This window comes from Solea senegalensis, linkage group LG15, assembly GCF_019176455.1.
Source record: "Solea senegalensis isolate Sse05_10M linkage group LG15, IFAPA_SoseM_1, whole genome shotgun sequence".
NCBI lineage: Eukaryota > Metazoa > Chordata > Actinopteri > Pleuronectiformes > Soleidae > Solea > Solea senegalensis.
In genome coordinates, this window is record NC_058035.1 from 4,678,386 (window position 1) to 4,696,750 (window position 18,365).

At 39.7% G+C, this 18,365-nt stretch overlaps 1 protein-coding gene across 1 annotated transcript; it reads left to right on the forward strand.

The window, feature by feature from the left end:
* ubac2 (UBA domain containing 2) lies at positions 1-6,876 on the forward strand. The gene is made up of 10 exons (XM_044045835.1): positions 1-163; positions 1,817-1,941; positions 2,688-2,807; positions 2,955-3,061; positions 3,160-3,283; positions 3,379-3,426; positions 3,702-3,810; positions 4,298-4,440; positions 5,355-5,531; positions 5,729-6,876. The coding sequence occupies exons 1-10, from the start codon at positions 133-135 to the stop codon at positions 5,834-5,836; spliced, it is 1,092 nt and encodes a 363-aa protein (XP_043901770.1). The 5' UTR covers positions 1-132; the 3' UTR covers positions 5,837-6,876.
* Positions 6,877-18,365: the final 11,489 nt, after the last annotated feature.

An 18,365-nucleotide genomic window follows, 5' to 3' on the forward strand; every position in this document is an offset into this window, starting at 1 on the left:
CCCTCGGCTCTCTCGCTCCCTTGTTTCACTATGGCTCGTCACTTTAACTTTATTTCGGTGTTTTAGTGTTTGCTACATTTTTTCACCGGGACTAGCGGGCTCCAGCTGGCTCCCGCAGCTCAACTCGACGCTATGTTTTCCATCACCGGCTCTCGGGGCTTCTGTAAGTGTGTGTTAAACCGGAACACTTTCTGTCGCAGCCTTAGCTCCAGCAGTAACAAGCTAGCTAGGCTAAAGTACTGTTAGCGTCGAGCTGTAATTTACTGTATATGAGCCTAATAAACCAATTATTAGGCTCATAAACCACCAAACCTGTGACTTCCACGTAGCAGTTTGACTTAGCAAAGCTGTCACCGTTGTAAACGAAATGCTCAAGTTAAGGAAAGACCATGTTAATGTCCAGTTAAGTTCGTATTTAAGAGGCGTGCTATGTTTTTGTATTATATCTACGTTTGAAAAAGTAGTTGAGTTGACATCAGTGTCACTTCTTCTATTCTGCTCCTGCATTGTGGAGGAAACATGTTAACATACACTTTGAATATAAAAAGCTAAGTCACTGTTGTCATACTGTTACAAGACTTGGTTCTTGAACTATGGTACGTGCACCACCAGTGGTACGCGAATTTCTTCTGGTCGTATTTGGAGGAAAATCAGATAGTGTTCTACTCTTTATACCAGGGTATGTGTTCGGAGTGAAGCGGGGTATTTCTGTGTAGAAAATAAAACAAATAACAACAACAACAACAAGAAATTGTTGCCTCATGTGCTTGGCCTATTTATACCTTTTTGAATTTTAACATTGGTGATAATAGTGTTACTTCAAGAGTTCAATATTTTCTCAGGTGGAACTTGGTATAAAAAGTTTGAGAACCTTTACAGTGTTATTATTATTTCTCAATCTCTTTATTGTATTCCGGTTTAATCTATCTAATTTATAGATTCTGGACCAAGCAACTCGAGATAATAATCAACAGATTAAACCCACAAGTTAGCAGTGTACAGAGTTGTTTAATAAGTTAAACATAAGATAACAGTAACAGCAGCAGTCACCTTATAGGTGATAAAATAGTGGGTGTTTTCATCTTGATTACATTTTTTGGTGATTAAGCATTTGTGATGATGTGTAATATTTTTTCAGCTGTACTGATGACTCAGTTGAAATTCATTGGCACTCAGTGTGATTATTGATTTCATCATATAACAATGGAATATATTATCAAGTTTTCTCTCAGATGTCTAATTTTGTCCACTAACCAAATTTATTTTTGTTTGAATGATTTCTTTGTTTTATGGAGCAAAGGAACCAGAAAATATTCCCTTTAAGAAGCTGAAAAATCATAAAGTTTGTTTTAATTATTTAAAAACACACTCAAAGTGAATAATCGTTTATCATAATTAATAGTCGAGTAATGGTTGCAGCTCTATTTTAGTTTATAAACAGAACTCTCCTGGACTTGAGAAATGGCTGCATGCACTGTCAAAACATTTTGACACTTAAAAGGCCAAATGACTTACTGAGTCAGGGTGGCAGTCCTGCTAGGTTTGTAGAATGTAGTTTTACATAGCACATTTTTCTAATTATAAATGATTATAAATTAATTGAAGCAAAAGTCCTATTGTCAAAGCTGGATCTGTGAAGTATTTGGCACCTACACATGAAAATGATGAATCAATCATCCTTTCAGCACCAAAACACTATATTAACTGTGTTTTGTATAATATCTGTAGTACAGAACATGAAAATAATGTTTAAATTGGTGGTAAACACAGCCCTAATATAAAGTAAATTGCCTTGCTCCGTTTTTGTTTTGCACAGATATGGCTCCTCTGTCCAAAGGCCTTCTTCTGGTTCTCAACGGACTGACTGTGATGCTCACCCTGCTGCCGCAGTACCAACAACTGTTTGACTACAACCTACGGGCTGTAAAGGAGCAGCACCATGTATGTGTCCAGTATCTGTTCGCTTTCAGACACAAGTTCCCACATTGACAACATCATTTTAGGTCGGTGTCCACATACCAGCTGTTAGTGGAGCTTTTAAACCTTTACTCATGTTGTAGCTGTTTGTTATACAGTAACTAGATCAAAGCAGGTCACAGGTTGGAAAAGAGTCAAATGTGTGGTCCTAAGAATGTGCCTTAAAAGCCAATTACAGTCTTTAAAGACAGGCAGAAATTCCTTTGTCGTCACTTTATATTATCACATCACTGACGTTTTCTTCTTGGCACACCTGAGCCAGGTCAATGCTGATGAAGATCATGTAATGCAGCATTAAGCCCTGTAAAATACTACTAAGTAGACCAGACCGTGTTTTTTATAAAAGCCATTATTTCACAAAATAAAATACAACCGCTATACATCTGTGTTGTATAGCATTGTATAGTGTTAATTTCCCAGAGGGAACCTCCCAAAGGGATTAATTATGTCATCTGTCTGTCTGTCATCTGCTCCTGGTCTCTTTCTTCTGTCTCCACTAACGCTGCAGTGTGTGACCTTTTTTAGGTTTCTCCTCTCTTCTCTTCTCTCCATTTCATTGTAAGGTGTCTGTCTTATGATATAAAATGCCTTGGGTTAATGAATGTTGTAATTTGGTGCAATAAAAAATCAAATTTGCTTTGATTTGACTTGATTTTAAAGTAATTTAAAGGCATCAATAATGTGTATGTGTGTTTTAATTTGTATTGCAGGTGTGGAGGTTGTTGTGTGGCCGGCTCGTCTGTTTGGATGTGAAAGACTCCTTTTGTAGCAGCCTGCTCATTTACAACTTCCGAATCTTTGAGAGGAGGTTTGGCACCAGGAAGTTTGCGGTAAGTACTAAGTCTATGGGCTTCCTCTGGTAGTAGTTGGAGGAAAATCAACTCAACTTCCTCTTTTAAGGAAGGCGATATCTGACTTCCTCGTCTGCTCCAAAGCAGTGCTCACTAACTTGCTCTACTTGTCACTGTTAATTCTAGTCCTACCTTTTTGGCACTTGGTGTCTGTCTGCACTCATGGACTTCCTGTTGGCCCAGGCTTTTCAGTTTCTATTTGACTACGAGGTGGAGGAACTGCCTGCAGGACTGTGAGTAGACACACACACACACACACACACACACACACACACACACTACCCTTCATGTCATCACCATCATCTCTTGACTCTTCCCTCTCCTCTCCCAGGCTCGCCCCAGTCTTCTCTCTGTTTGTGCCTTTTTACCTGTCCATTCCCAAGATACCAGTCACTCAGGTCATGGGCCACATCCACATCACCAGCAAGTCTCTGGTCTACATAGTAGGCCTGCAGGTAAAATTCCATATTCTGCTAATTTGGGTGTCTGTATGTATTTATTTCTTGACTTTATATTTCTTTCTTTCTCTCTCTCTCTCTCTCTCACCCAGCTGTTGACATCCAGCCCATTTATGTGGCTTCTTGCCCTGAGTGGATTGGTGAGTGGCCACATTTTCTTTACACATTGCATGGTTTCAATATTAAATTAATGTCTCCAAGATTACTCTGTGCAATGCATATAGATTTCTGTGTCTTTAAAAAACTGGAATTTTCAAAACTGCACTTATGTTTCCTGTATTTCTGGATGTTTTGATTGAGTAATTCTGATACTAAGGCTTATGCACGGTGCTGTATTACAACACACAGTTTGATTTGTTTCCAGGGCAGCCATTACCATACTATCAACATGATGTTTGTGAATGTGCTGTTTCAGATTTCAGGTGGGCTCTACTACTCCAATGTTCTCCACGTACAGAAGTTCCTTTTTGTACCTGTCTGGGTGTCTCGCATTGGACGGTGTACTCTGGAGCCAGTCTTCTCAAGTAAGTTCAACCTTGTACCATTGTACCTTGTGTACAAATGTTGTCTACCTGAGGAATAGTAGTAGTAAGAGTAATATTAGAGTATTTGATGAGTATTTCCTGCAAATCCTAAAAGTTTTAAAAGGTATTTTATCATTAATAGGAAAATAACTAGTATTAAAATGAATGAAACTTGAATCAATATTTCAAGTCTAGAAAATATGAACACATTTGTGATGTTTAAATTAGAACTCAAAAACTAACTTATCAAATGTGTCTCGCAGAAAAAGGTACTCAAACTATCATATTCCAAAAGAGTCTGTGGTGAAATCCTAAAGCCTTAACCCCAAAGGGGATTTGGTATTTGCTATTTTATTACATGTTATTGTTCAATACAGGACATCTTAAATATTTATGCTACTCACAAGCTCCAGATGGAAATCTTGAATCCTGTCTTCAACTCTCTTCCAACACTCCAATTGTGTTGTTTACATCTGTGACCCTCCAGGCTCCCAGCCAACCAGTGAGACTCCTCTGGGCATGGGTGCCACTCTGGACATCCAGAGGCAGCAGAGGATGGATCTGCTTGACCAGCAGCTGCTGCTGGCCCAGTACAACGAGGCCAGGAGGAACACAAGACCTCAGCAACAGGTACAGAATGTGGACATAATATGTCGACTTACAGTACTGAAGCTCTAACAGACCTTAGAGGCAGTACTTCAAGCATTGAAGGCCACAGAATTTTTTTGATAGGAATTGGGAGTTGTTAAGTCTCATTAGGGACTGTCACTTTTTGTAAAAAAAAGTCAAGTTCACATTAATTTTACGTGACATGCTTTTAATTTGAAGATAATCGAACCACCTCCCCCGCCTCATTAGGTTGGAGCTAACAATTGAGGCCAGCCACTGATTTTTTTTTTGGTGTTACACTTGAAATACTTCCACATGCTGCTTTTTCAGAAGCTTTGGTGACATGATTTTCCACTTATAGGATGATTATGTGATCATTTTTATTCATTAGTTGTTTGGTTTTCATTTTGAATGATTTCTTTGCTATCTGGAGCAAAGAAAACAGAAGACATTCACATTTAAGAAGCTGAATAATCCGTTGTTTTTAATTTAATAAAAAAAAAAAAAAAAAACACTCAAACTGATTAATCAATTATCAAAATAGTTGCGATAATAGTTGATGATATTTTAGTAATCGATTAATAATGGAGTAATCATTGTGGAGGAGGACATGAGGACAGTTGGTGTCACAGAAGAGGACATAAGGGATAGAGCTGGATGGAGGCAGAAGAAAGAGAAAGAGAAGAAGAAAAAGATTGCAGCCCTTGATTTCATGCACTTTTGTCCTCCATTTTCACAGCAAATTAACATTACATCGCTACCTCATTTTTGTGATGATCCACTTCTATACTGTATATTTTCACCTTGAAGGCATTTTCAAGGCCTCCCCCTCCAAGTTTGCTCAGATATCCATAAAAAGTGACAGCACGACTCTTCGTCTGTACAAAATACTTGACTTTGTCTCTATGTCTGTCTGTATGTGACTGTGTGTGCAGCCTGGTTTGTTACAATGGACCAGGTTGTTTCCGTCCCTGAGACAAAGAGGACAGAACAGACCCCCAATGCAGCCCCACCCCCAGGCTCAGACACAACCATCCACTCAGACACACCCATCCACTCAGACACCGCCGCTGGACAACTCGCCCTCACCCTCACCTGTCGCAGAGGAGCAGGTCTGTGTTTCCTTGTCTCATTTTGAGATATAACTTGTCATTATTTGTGTTTTAATTAATGACCTTGATAACAGATTACCATCCCTCCCTCTCTTATTGAACCAGAATGTGTACTTTTTGCAGATAATCTCTAGAAAAAATAGTCCCAGATGATGATTTTTCTGTTTCTCAGTTTTGTGTTGTTTCTTGTCTGTCAGGTCGCACGCTTGGTGGAAATGGGCTTTTCCAGGATGGATGCCCTCGAGGCCCTCAGAGCTTCAAACAACGACATCAACATGGCAACCAACTTCCTCTTGCAACACTGAGAGAGAAAGAGAGGGGGAGAATGAGAGCCTTGTCAGAGGAAAACAGAGAAAGCAGAAAGAGAAGCAACCAAAGCATAAAAAAGGGGGTAAACGCAAAACAACAGAATGAAAGTAATGAGAAGGCAAAAGGAAATTTGTACAGATAATCGTCTGTGTCGCTGAGGCAGTGTTTGGCCGGTCTGACATGAACTGAGCCCGACAGCAGGCTGATTAATGAAGAAGTGCGAAGCACAAAAGTGGGAGACGTTTGTGTCATAGCTTTCTGATGATCATCGCAGTGTGAAACAGGCATCGTTGCTCAAGGCAGAGGAGTTAGACTTCCAACCCTGAGGGACTCCCATTGAAACGTGCAGAAAACACAGCGCTTATTTTGGTTTTTTTTAACTGTACAACTTCAGCGCATCCTAATCGTCAATCCAATGGAGGAAGTAAAAAAAACTGAAAAAATGTCTTCAAAGGGGGCTGAATATGAAATATGTCAAACTGTACTGCAACCCCGACTCAAAGCACTGGAGAGCGGTAGATGCCAGTTGCCGGATGTTACTGAAACACAAAACAAGGAGCTACCCGTGTTACACTGTGTTCATTTTAGAAACACACACATAACTGTCCTACCGTTTTGTTTTTTTTTGAGCATATTTGGTTGATTGTCATCAATCGACATCAGGCAGAGCTTAAACGTTTGTCCCAGAAGAGAAATAAGAGACAAGGCAACAATAATGGACTGTTTAAACTTTAAATATGCTGGATATGAACTGTCCACGTCTACAAGAGAGAGGAGGAGAGACGCACAGTTCCACACCACCATCATCTGTCTTCACGTTCCTCTCCACTCTTAACCGTCTGTTTCTCCTCTCCTCTGGTCAAGACTTTTTTGAGCGGGGTAGTGAGCCCTTCTACGTGTGCTAATATTACTTATGTCCGGCTTACAGCTGCAGCTTTCTGTTGGACAGCAGGCCAAAACACCAAATCAAAACAACAACACAAGTTTGTAGGCCTTAAATTACTATTTCATTTGCGAATAAACTGGCTGTACCATGTTTCTTTAATCTCCTTATGACGTATTATTATGAATGAATACAATACCTTTGAAAACATAACTGATGATGATGCAAACATATGTAAAACCCACTGTCCTGTGATGCCATTATACCAGAAACCAGGATCATAGACCTTGATAACTGGTTAGAGTTGATAAATCATAAGCTTTTTATACCAAGTAAGTCAGCTACTTTTCACAGGAGGCAGATTTAGTCCCAATATACTTATACTTCCCACACTGGTATAAGGAGAGATAATTATTATTATTTGTTTATTTTTCCACGCACTCCAGGTCCTAAAATATCCTCAGCACCACTCTGATCACATACCCTGGTTTATACAGTAGAGTGGTATTTCTGATTTTTCCTCCCAAGTACCACCAGAGGAATCTCATGTACAGTGGTGGTGCACATAACACAGTTTGAGAACCATGGATGTAGAAGATAAAGAAAAGATGCGTTGGATTGTGAGAGAAGCAACAATTTAGTGTTCACTGGGACAATAGGAGTAAAAATTAAGTTAATTTAACACAATGATGAAGGAATCCACAAACAATGTCTAATACTGTATGTGACTGTGTTCTTTTGTTTTTTTTGTAAGTGGGTTGTAGGTTATTTCTTTTATGTTGGCAGTGCTTGATAGAAGTAGCAGGACTCGGCCCTTTCCTGCTTTTGGACGATTGAACAAAGCAGTTGGTGTGACAGGAGCCAGAGCTGCTTTGACCCTTTACTCTGTTAAAGATACTGTCTCTGACAGAGTGGGGCCGTTTGGCAGGATACGTACGGGTCAGATTGGCAATCTCAGGGGTCTCCATTGGTGAATTTTCACGGGTCCGTCATGGAGGTCGTCATATTTGCCCCCCTTCCTTTCTCATCTCAAGGTCACTTTTTTTCATTTTTCCTCCCATGCATATGCACTCTGAGGGCTGCAACTAAGCATTGTTTTCATAATCGAGTACGTGTTTGGTTTGTAAAATGTCAGAAAATGTTGAAAACCTGGAAATGATGGTGTCTTGTTTTGTCCAGAAACAAAAAGCGATTCAGTTTGAGTGGTTTCTCTATGTTATGGAGCAAAGGAACCAGAAAATATTCACATTTAAGAAGCTGAAAAATCTTTAAAAAATCGCTCAAACTGACTAATCCGACTAACCCGATCATCAAAATAGTTGACTATTAATTTAATAGTCGAATAATAATCGATTTATCAAATAATCGTTGCAGCCTTAAGCGTGAGTGTTTGTAAGAAGCTATTTCTGTGTGTTACAGATATTTAATTTTTTTAATATTTATTTTTTCTCGTCAAAATGAACACTTCAAATAATCATAACTTCATTTTTCCTGGGGCAAATTATGTTAATTTTGTTTATGGGGTTTGTTTGTTTGTGACAAGTCAATTCTGACGAGTCATAATTACAGTTTTAAGATATCTTCAGTTCTCTCCAATGAAAGGATCTCTCTATTGGCTTTAGGCTGTCAATCTGTCATTTAGATATCATAAATTAAGTTTGAATTGGTCAAAATTACACCATAGATATCCTAAACTCAAATTTCGGAATTGTGCTGTTGACATTGCAAACTTGAATTTGAAATATGGATGGTTGTAATTTACATCTCGTAGATATTTTCAACTGTATTTTGGAGAAACTTCATTTTTGATAAAGCACAGATTATTCGATTATGAAAATAGTGATTTAGTTGTTATCGTTGCAGCCTTAATCGCACACTCGATCTTTTATTTATTCCGTTTTATACGTATTTGTTTTTTTCCTTCGCCGTCTGAATCTTAGCAGTCTTAAAAAACAACAAAGTCCTGTGATATGTATTATGCAAAGTCATAAAAAGACATTTATGGAGACTATGCACTGCATAGCAGTCAGAGTGTGTGTGTGTGAGTGTGTGTGTGTGTGTGTGTGTACATGTGCAGACAGAGAAAGTAATGCGGCCACTGTGTTTTGATGTCAAGAAACAGATGCTAGTTTTATATTTTGTGCATAATGATATTGATAATATATGACGATATGAGACGAGTCTGTCGTTTGTGTGTGTATGTTTGTGGAGAGTGAAGATCATGTGATGAGAGAGTTGTTGCATGGACAACTTTCTGACCGTAATTAAACATTTGATCTGTTGAACAATCAAATATTATCATGGCCACATCATTTTGTTTTTAATCCAGTAGGATAAATACAGGATGTTTTTCTCGACCCCCAAACCATACCTTTATTATCCTTTTCTTTAATGCACATTAGGAAAGATAGACATTCTTTTACGGGAGAAGAAAACATTAATCCACAAATCTAAATGTATGTGGAATTATTTTAATTTGGCAGAATTTGAAGATACATTTTGTGTGTAAGTGTATAATCTCTTGTTTGTATGAATCATTGTTTTTCATGACCCCAGAGTGAACCAGCAGCGGAGTCAGCTCTACGGAGGCAGCCACTTTGCCTCATCATGTTTTGTACAGTAGCCCACAAAGTTTATATCTACACAGTTTCTCCGACACACTTGGAGGAGAGGAGTGAGGTGAGGGATGTTCAGTAATTCAATAATTCTTTTAAACCTTTTAAACTCTGCAATTAAACATTTTTGCACAATAATGTGTTAGAGACCCTGTGATGGAGTGGCGCTAATCTTTATCCATGTGGAGGATAAAGCAGTAGAAGACGGACGGATGGATGTGCTACAGCAGGGCCAATTTTTTTGGTAAGCAATTGAATATTTGGGCCAAACGTTGTATCTTCTTCATGCAAAAATGCCTTAAATTTCATGTTAAATGCATGTGAGACTCGTACTCGTACTGTTTTTTTAAGAACTACTACTTCTTCTTTGATATTTACTCCCCAGACCTGGCTGTCTCCATGGCAACAGTAGTGTTTTTATTTGTATTTTTCAAAGCCTTTAGTTTAGGTTAACTGTCAATTCTAGCAACAGAATCTATTTGAATGAGTTCATATTTTTTCAGCATAAAAGCTCTGAACTCGATAGGAAATGTTACTTTTGTGAAGATAAGCAAATAATGTAAGCAGGGCCAGATACTGATGCTGACCATGTGCCACCAATTGTGGACCACTGTGTTAGAGGAAGATTGTGTCAACATAAGGGGCAACAATCAAGAATCAATTTATTATTCATTACTGGGATGTAAATCCACTTGTTGTTGCTTCTTTTCGCCACTAGATGGAGACATCACGTCAGGTCTTCTCATAGTGTTGTTGTTGCCAGTTGGGCTCAGTGCCACACCCACCTGCTCTGATTATTCCAGACAGCTCCACAGATACAGTAGTTCTGCTCCAGGGTGGCGGAATATTTATGTAGACGGATTATTTAAAATCACAGAATCAGAAATCATCTTTCCAGAGAAACTGACACTGAGCCTCGTCTCTATTTCATGAGACACTTGACATCTCATCACCTGAGCTCCCACAGACACTGAGGGAAATATTACCTTTTTCGTTTCCCCTTTTATTTTTTTTTACCAAACCATGTCTTGAGTTTCACGCTGACACGATCACCCATTCACTCTCAGCTGCTGACGTCGAATCCAGTCGAGCGCAGCGGCTTTTAAATGGCTGCCGAATGAAAGGAAAAGCAGCTTTAAAAAGCCCACAGTGATTCATATCTGTGAGTGTCTTTGTGTTTCACTGTTTAATTAAAGGCAGTGATTAAAGGGGGAAAATAACAAGTTGACTGAGAGCAAACCTCATGTGGGTGAAGTTTAATGTGCAGCATTAATCACACCTCATTTGAGAGGAATGATTTTATTATTTTTTTTATTTTTATTTTTATTTTTGTCAATGAATCCCAGGAAGCCGTTATTGTTGACACTACAGTTGACAGTGGCCTTAAAGTATCAAAGGCGATCGGTCAATGTTTGGCAACGTTATAGGGAACTTCCTGTTTTGCGGAAAATGGTTTCAAATGGCTGTCGTGGCCACGCCCCTTTTTAATCCGCGAAACCTATGGATAACATTTGGCCTCTGACGTGTCTAGTACACAAACTGACACATTTGTCGGACGAGTTCGCTCATTTACGTCGGGTGCAAATCGACAAAATTCAAAATGCCTGACTTCCTGTTGAGTTGAGGCCATGGTTCTGATCAACTTTTTTGTTTGTCTTGGGCTATGACACCTTCCCACCAATTTTCGGGAAATTCGGTGGAACTCAATTGTGGCTCTGTTTTCACCCTGGGGGGGTGCTATAGAGCCCTTGGGCAATGCTTGGCATCCAGGCACTGTACTAATATCGCATTTTCCGCCTGACCTGACCTCTATGTGAAGTTTTTATCCACGCTAACCCCCTCAAAAATGACCACAATAGTGTAAATAGAGTGAAAAATGGTAGAAAATAGTGGGCAAAATAAAAGAAAAAACTGTATCGTGACTGTATTTTTCCACTAAACTCACATATTTATGTCTCATGTCTCACATATAATCTTGTTTGTTTAATCTGTAGATAAACCAAAGAATAAAAACGATTTAAATTTGCCAGATTATACATCCTTTGAGCTTTTTCTGCTTGTCTGGGATAAAAGGAACCAGCCACAAAATAGTGTGACAAACTGATGAACAATGACTTAACACATGTGTACGCAGAGATTTGAGATGTTTCCTTTGTCTCAGGTCCTAATGCTGATGTTAGCTTCCCATCAAATCCAATATTTAAATGAATCTTAACACAATTAAGAATCATTTGTCACACTTTTCTTTATAAGGCAAATATCATTTTTTTCTGACACTGTGATAAATGCCAATCGTGTCTTTTTCTTTCCACTCTCTTTTTCTACTGACTTCTGCTTAATTCACCTCTGTCTTCAACAGCTTGTTACTAATTGTGTCCGTCCTCCATTTTGGTGCTGATCCGGTGGTTTCCAGTTCCAGTTTCTGCTCCAAACCAGGCCGACGAGAGCTTAAAAAAGAAAAGATGCTGAAATGATCAATGGGGGTTTGGGTAAACTGAACTATTTTCCATAAAAATGAAAGATATAGGTGTGAGTGTGGTGCATGTCCCAAGGAGGAACCAAGGACCCATCCAATTTTGGAGCAGATCCAACCGAGTGTGGGGATATAGGAGTTTATTTCACTTTCTTTAACGTTGTGACACAGGGTTTATATCCTCTCAAGCGGCTGCTGATTCACTTCTGGCTTGCAGCCAGTGTCTCCCCGTCTCTCCTCGCTCATACTACAATCTCTTTTTCTTTTTCAAATGACTCAAAGCGGTAAGAATAAATGCAATAAAAAGGAAATAAAGGAAATAAAATAAGCTGTAATAACCTATTTTTACTCATACCTCTCGCCCAAGTGTGAAGTGGGATTAGCTCCAGCTCATGCTTAAAGATAGAATGGATTAATTATGGATGGATTTTGTGTCTTAGCGCATTTAAAGGTCGAGTGCGTAGGAATTAGTGCCACCTCATGGTGAGACTACAGATTGCAACACACATTGGACTCTTCTGCTCAGCCCTCTTTTTCCCACATGTGTTGGGTAACTATGATAAAGTGTTGCAAACTTCTCACCAAAGAAAGTAACTATTGGACGTCCTAAAAGTGGCTAAATGACATCATTCCCTAATTTGCACAATTGGCCATGTGTATGGATGCTGTAGGAGAGAGGAATGACGCTGTGGTTGAGGAAAAAAGTGAGTACAAAAACACTTTAAATATTGTGTTTAGAACTACAGAAGAACTTTCTGCTGTTGATTCATGTTTAGTTTTTTTATGTCACAATTCGTTTTCTTAAGTCTTGTTGGGTTTTGACCTTATGGTCCACTTACAAGCCTACAATAAGTCACAGTAATACATGGACATGTTTAACCTTAACATTGTTTTTTGTATGTAATCTACAATAATAATTTAAATGCACCAAAAAGAGACAATAGAAGACGAAAACAGTCACTGGCAATGTGAGAAAATGATGGCAACCAGTCTGGCGGCAAGCCCATTTCTTATTTTATCAATTGTGTATTATAATACTTGCCTTTTTCCTGTCTCCGTGAGTGTGCGCCCTCTACAGGTCAAGAAGGCCCACACAGTTCTTTTTGACCTTGGCTTGGCTCAATTTTGTGCTCTTTTCTGTTTTAGTTTTACTTTATTTATTGGCTCTCCTCGTAACACCAGGAAAAGCCACAATGATTTTTGAAAAAGAGTCACCAGGAGGTCTCTGCTGTAGAAACATGGCGGTGCAAGATGGCAACCTCTGTGTAGCAAGGCCCTTGTTTAAAGTACATTTTTAAAAAAAGGCTCCAGAATTCAAATAATCGATTATATTCGTATGGAATACTTCTGCCATACGCTCCTGAATATGAAACAGTGGACCTTGTTGGTTATCTTCTTGTTTCTCTGTGGAACCACTAGGTCATATGATCTATTTCAACATCAAAATGTTGATATGTGTATGTGTAGTTTCTGTGGCTTCATTTCCCCCTGATTCAAAATGAGCTGTCGTCATGCAGATGTGATAACTGTTCATGTTTCAGTGGATGAATTATTGCTGCTGCTGGCACGCATGTATCAAATCAGACAAACCGGAGACCAGCTCCAGCTCCGACGCCGTCTCCGCGCTTTGTTCCCTCGCCAGCTCTGTTGCCATGGTGAGTGCATGCTGTTTTGTGTGGTTGCCATGGGGAGCCAGTCTTTCTCCTGCTCTCATCATGTTTGTGCGTGATCATTTATGAGCCTTCCATAATGCTTAACGAGAAAGGAAAAAAAACTAAAAACTAAAACACGTTCACAGCCCTTGGGATTGCCCTGTAGGGATTGCCTTCTGTATTAACATGCCCTGGTATTCGTAATGATGTTTCACAAATACCAAAGCATCTGCGTGACTCTCACCCTGACTGTATGAGAAAAGATGTATGAGAAAAAAAAATCCCAAACAAAGGCCGCCTCTCTTTCCTTTCTCACCAGTACGTCCACAGTTATGGGAGGCATGGATGCCAGTCGCCTCCCACTGATATGGTAATAATATTCAAGCTGCTGTGTTTTTTTTTTTTTCACATAATGACATCATTTGTTACTTGGAGTCTCTGCAACAATCACAGTCTGTCGAGCGTGCGTGTGCATGCGTGTGACCACGCGTGGGAATGTTTGCGTCGCAGAGAGAAAGCGGCAGCTGAAAGGCCGCTGATATTTGCCTCCACTTTATGTTTTGCTTTGTCTCTGTTGAGCGTCTGAGTTAATGGGGCACAACAATGCACCGTACCTGCCTTCAGGCCTCTCGGCGCGCTCATTTCCATTGCGTACTTCCACTCCTGTACGCCACTCACTCGCGGCGGGTTGAGTCTGTGCTGAGGAGAGCATTCTTTTTTTAATCATTAGGGTTTGGCTCTTGGTGCTCTTCAGGATTTGTTTTGTTTTTTGTCGTCACCTGACACTGATGACAGATTGTGGGTCGGAAAACTTGTTCCTCTTTCATCTCTTGTTTGTTGACTTGATTGCTGCCTGAAACCTGTTATGAAAAAAACCCCACAATCCCACAACCCCCCCTCCAGAAAAGCACTCTGCACTCAGACTCTTTAATCAGCACTACCATGAGATTAGCAGCCATCATTCTTCTTCGGCTTAAACTTATGTCTGTGCTTATGTCGCCATAAACAACATTTAGATGCTATGACAGGGACGTAATTATCACCTGTGTTTGTTCTGAGGTCAGAGGCAGGAGAGTCGTTTGAGGTGAATCCTAACAAAGTAAATCTACCATTTATTTTCACCATAAAAGGGCCAGAAAATGTCCTGTGAGTCAGTGCTTTGCCCATCTTTTTCCAGAATAACTTCTAATATCTGGCAGGTGTTTTTCTTTAACCCTCTCCTCTCTGATGACAAAGACCATTATAAAATGACCGTAATAACCACACGATGGCTCTGATGTACAATTACGGTAATGCAAAGTGTTGTATGCAATACACTCAGTGTTATGGGGTTAAAACAGTATTTTAACATACAGTAAATTGTAAATACCTGTACATAGTTTGCATTTTTTGGCCTGTTTTTGGACATTGAGACAAAGATTCAAACAAATGTTACTTTAAATATGTTTCATACTGTTCAAATGACACATTTACCATGCAAAATCTGGTGTTCAAGTGCAACTAGTGTTTTTTTCTAAACAAATCACGTTAAAACAGTATTTTAACATGCAGTTAATGGTTAATAACTACCAGATATTGAAAGTTATCCTGGAAAAATGGGCAAAAGCACTTACTCACAGGACATTTTCTGGTCCTTTTATGGTTGAAATAAGTCCAGGCGGACTTTTTGAGGTTTGGGTGTTAAAGATTTAAAAAATTTGAACAGTATAACAGCATTTTTTTGAGTCTCTCAATGTGCAAAAACATTTACGCACCTTCGACTTCTCAGCTTTCAGAAACCGTCGCTATTTTCCCGAACGTTGCATAATTACAGTAATGCAAAAACCGCACTTGTACAAACGTGTCGTCAGCGAGGTTTTAAGGTTTAAAAATGTCTAAATTCAGTCTCTCACACACAAATGAAACTGTGATGCACTGAAAACACACAGTTCAACTGAAATGTGCAGAATGTGGACTCCCTCCTTCATAAACTATACCTTGCTCTTTTCTTGCCCCTGTATGGCGTTCACTATTACACTGGCAGGAATCTCCCCGCGTCCTCTGACCTTTAATGAGCTTCACTTCCTCTGTAATTGTACACAGATATGGTATGACATGAATGCATGCTCCATGTTTATTTTTAATGCATCTGTGTGTGTGTGTGACTCTGAGTTGAGGTGAAGGTGTTAAGGTGATGAGAGTTTTCCACTTCCATTGCACATGCACACGTGTTCCGGCAGATCCATTTCATCCGGTCTTAAAACCACATACTTCTGATGTTGTCCTGACTGATGGAAGTGCATTCATCACAGAGGCTTTACAGCTGATTCTGGTCGGCCTTTACGAGCAGACCCATTTGCTTTGCCGACTCCTCTTACCCTGCCTGTTTTTGTGCTCCGTCATGATTTTCTTAAGTAACCAACTGATGCACCCTCTGTGAATTCCATCCATTTTCTACTGCTTTGTCCTCCACGTGAGGGGTCATGTTGGGCACTAGAGCCAATCCCAGCCGACATAGGACACAAGGTGGGGTACACTCAGGACAAATCACCTGTCTATCACAGGGCAAACGCACCGGGACAAACAAGCATTTACACACCTGTTTAGAGCAGGGGTCTCAAACTCAAATGTCCTGGAAGACAGGCTGGTCATGACCTTCTTACTGTGAGGCAACAGTGTGAGCCAACATCAGCTCTTTAGAAATAAGAAGAGGATGGCTCCATCTTCCGTGATGCAGAGACATGTAAAAGATGTTGAATAGGGAATAGTGAAACTGGGCATGTAGAGTAGTCTCTAACCCCACATAATCCCACCACACAACACACACTCTAATCTCAGCCTAGACAAAACTCAGATTTTAGGGGAAAGAGGAAACTAAATATGTGTCTGAAAATGAAGTTGTTGTTTTAAATGAAAGGATGATTTAGCTGGGGAATGTTCAATTCATCATGCAGAGTATCCAGAGAAAACCCACACACCACTTTCAAACTCCACACAGAAAGGCTCTTGATCAAATTTGGTTTCAAACCGGTGACCTTCTTGCTGTGAGGCAACAGTGCGAGCCCCTACCTCTCTGTGTGACCCATGAGAACATCAGCTCTTTAGAACTAAGAAGAGGATGGATCCACCTTCCATGATGCGGTCTCTAACCTCACGTAATCCCACCACACAACCTCTAATCTCAGCGTTGACACAACTCAGATTTTAGTGGGTGAGGTAGAAGAGGAAATTGAAGTTGTTGTTTTGAATGAGAGGATGATTTAGCTGGAGAATATTCACTTCATCAACCTGAGCCTTGTGGACACAACAAAAATCTCCAAATATAGACACATCTATCAACATATTCATGCTCTTTTTTTCTCTCACATCTGCGCACATGAATGGGTGGATACTTTGATCAAGTGTGTGTAGGAACTGAGATAAGGCAGAGCTCACAGTGTTTTCTTTTTTTTTTTTAGTCATGTTCAAACACAAAGAACCCCCCCCCCCTTTTTCTCATTTTAGTCTGTGCTGATTCACAACGGCCAGCTCTGGAAGCCTGTCTCCATGGAGACAAGGGTGGGAAGGAGAGTGATGATGTTGCTGGCAGAACAGCAGCCGCGACTCAACCATGTGTTTCAGCGTGTGTGCGTTTGTGTGTGTGCATGTACAGCAGACAGACGAGGAGAAAGAGATTATATTTTCCCTTTTGTGTCGCGCACAGTGAGAGGGGAACTCACTGTGTGAGCTGAAGAGGAAACACACAGTTTGTAATATGAAAAGCAACACCATGCTCACTTTTGATAGATGGTTAAAGGTTGTGACGAGCAGAGAGTGCAACCCATTTCGTATGACACCCATGCTCCTCACATATTCACATTTAGCAGCTGTAGCTGCAGTGTCAGTATGATGAAAACTTCTCTGTGGATGTTGACGTTAAAAAGGATATTGGGGGAAAAACGATTAATATATCCTCACAAATTGAACACATTATTCACAAGATATGATTTCAGAGGAGTGGGAACCTCGCTTGCGACTGGAAGGTTGTCGGTTTGAGTCCTCGCCAGGTCAAGGGCTGTGGTTATTTAATATATATATGTATACATTTCAGAGGAGCAGGGTTTGATAGTCGTGTTCAGATACCTGAATACCCAATTGGAGGCAATTTACAGCTCTGTCAGTAATGACAGTGACAACAAAGGATGATGATGAGAATGCAGATAATGACGATGATTACGATGAGGCAATCATACGAGGGAGAGGGTTTTGCATCTGTTGGTGAAAAACATCCTTGTTTTGCTGACCTGTCGTGAACCAATCTCACGAGAGTTTGCCTAAAAGCCTTTGAATGCCATGGTGATAAAGAGGAGTTAATGACAATTTTGGAGGTGGAAAATGAGCACAAGACCTATTAATTCTTGATGAGGGAGAAGGGTGTGTTCATGAGTCGTTAGAGAACAGAATTACAGCTGGAAATGATGATGGAGGCACATGTCGAAGCATTTCTTAATCATATCCAGAAATGTTTTTCAAAAATATTCTATTTTCACAACAAAGTTTCCTTTAGGTTAGTTGTTATTCTGAAGTCTGGCGGGTCAAACTTAGGCTATAATAGAAAAAAAACGGAGTAGTGAAACTGGTTTAACAATGACCACGCCTCGTACTGATTTCTCTGGTATTATGTTTCTCTTTCATGTCATCAAACGCTTTGCACACAATGGACACTACAGATATAAAAAGATAAAGGCATGAGTTTACATCTCTGTCTCTCAAAGGTTATCATAACAGAAATGTGATAAAACGAAAATGACAACATAAATACATCATCATCCCTCCAATTGTGACATCATAACAAAACTTAAACTCTGAGTGCACAAACTATGTATGAAAATAAACATAAATAATTTTATATATTAAAGATAATTTATCCCATATGAAATTAAC

What these genes read in the sequence shown, in the direction of transcription:
- ubac2 (XM_044045835.1), top strand. Translation starts at nt 133, where the DNA reads ATGTTTTCCATCACCGGCTCTCGGGGCTTCT. An exon ending in GAGGAACTGCCTGCAGGACT is followed by an intron (nt 3,062 to 3,159) that starts GTGAGTAGACAC and finishes CTCCTCTCCCAG; the next exon opens with GCTCGCCCCAGTCTTCTCTC. An exon ending in TTCTTGCCCTGAGTGGATTG is followed by an intron (nt 3,427 to 3,701) that starts GTGAGTGGCCAC and finishes GTGCTGTTTCAG; the next exon opens with ATTTCAGGTGGGCTCTACTA.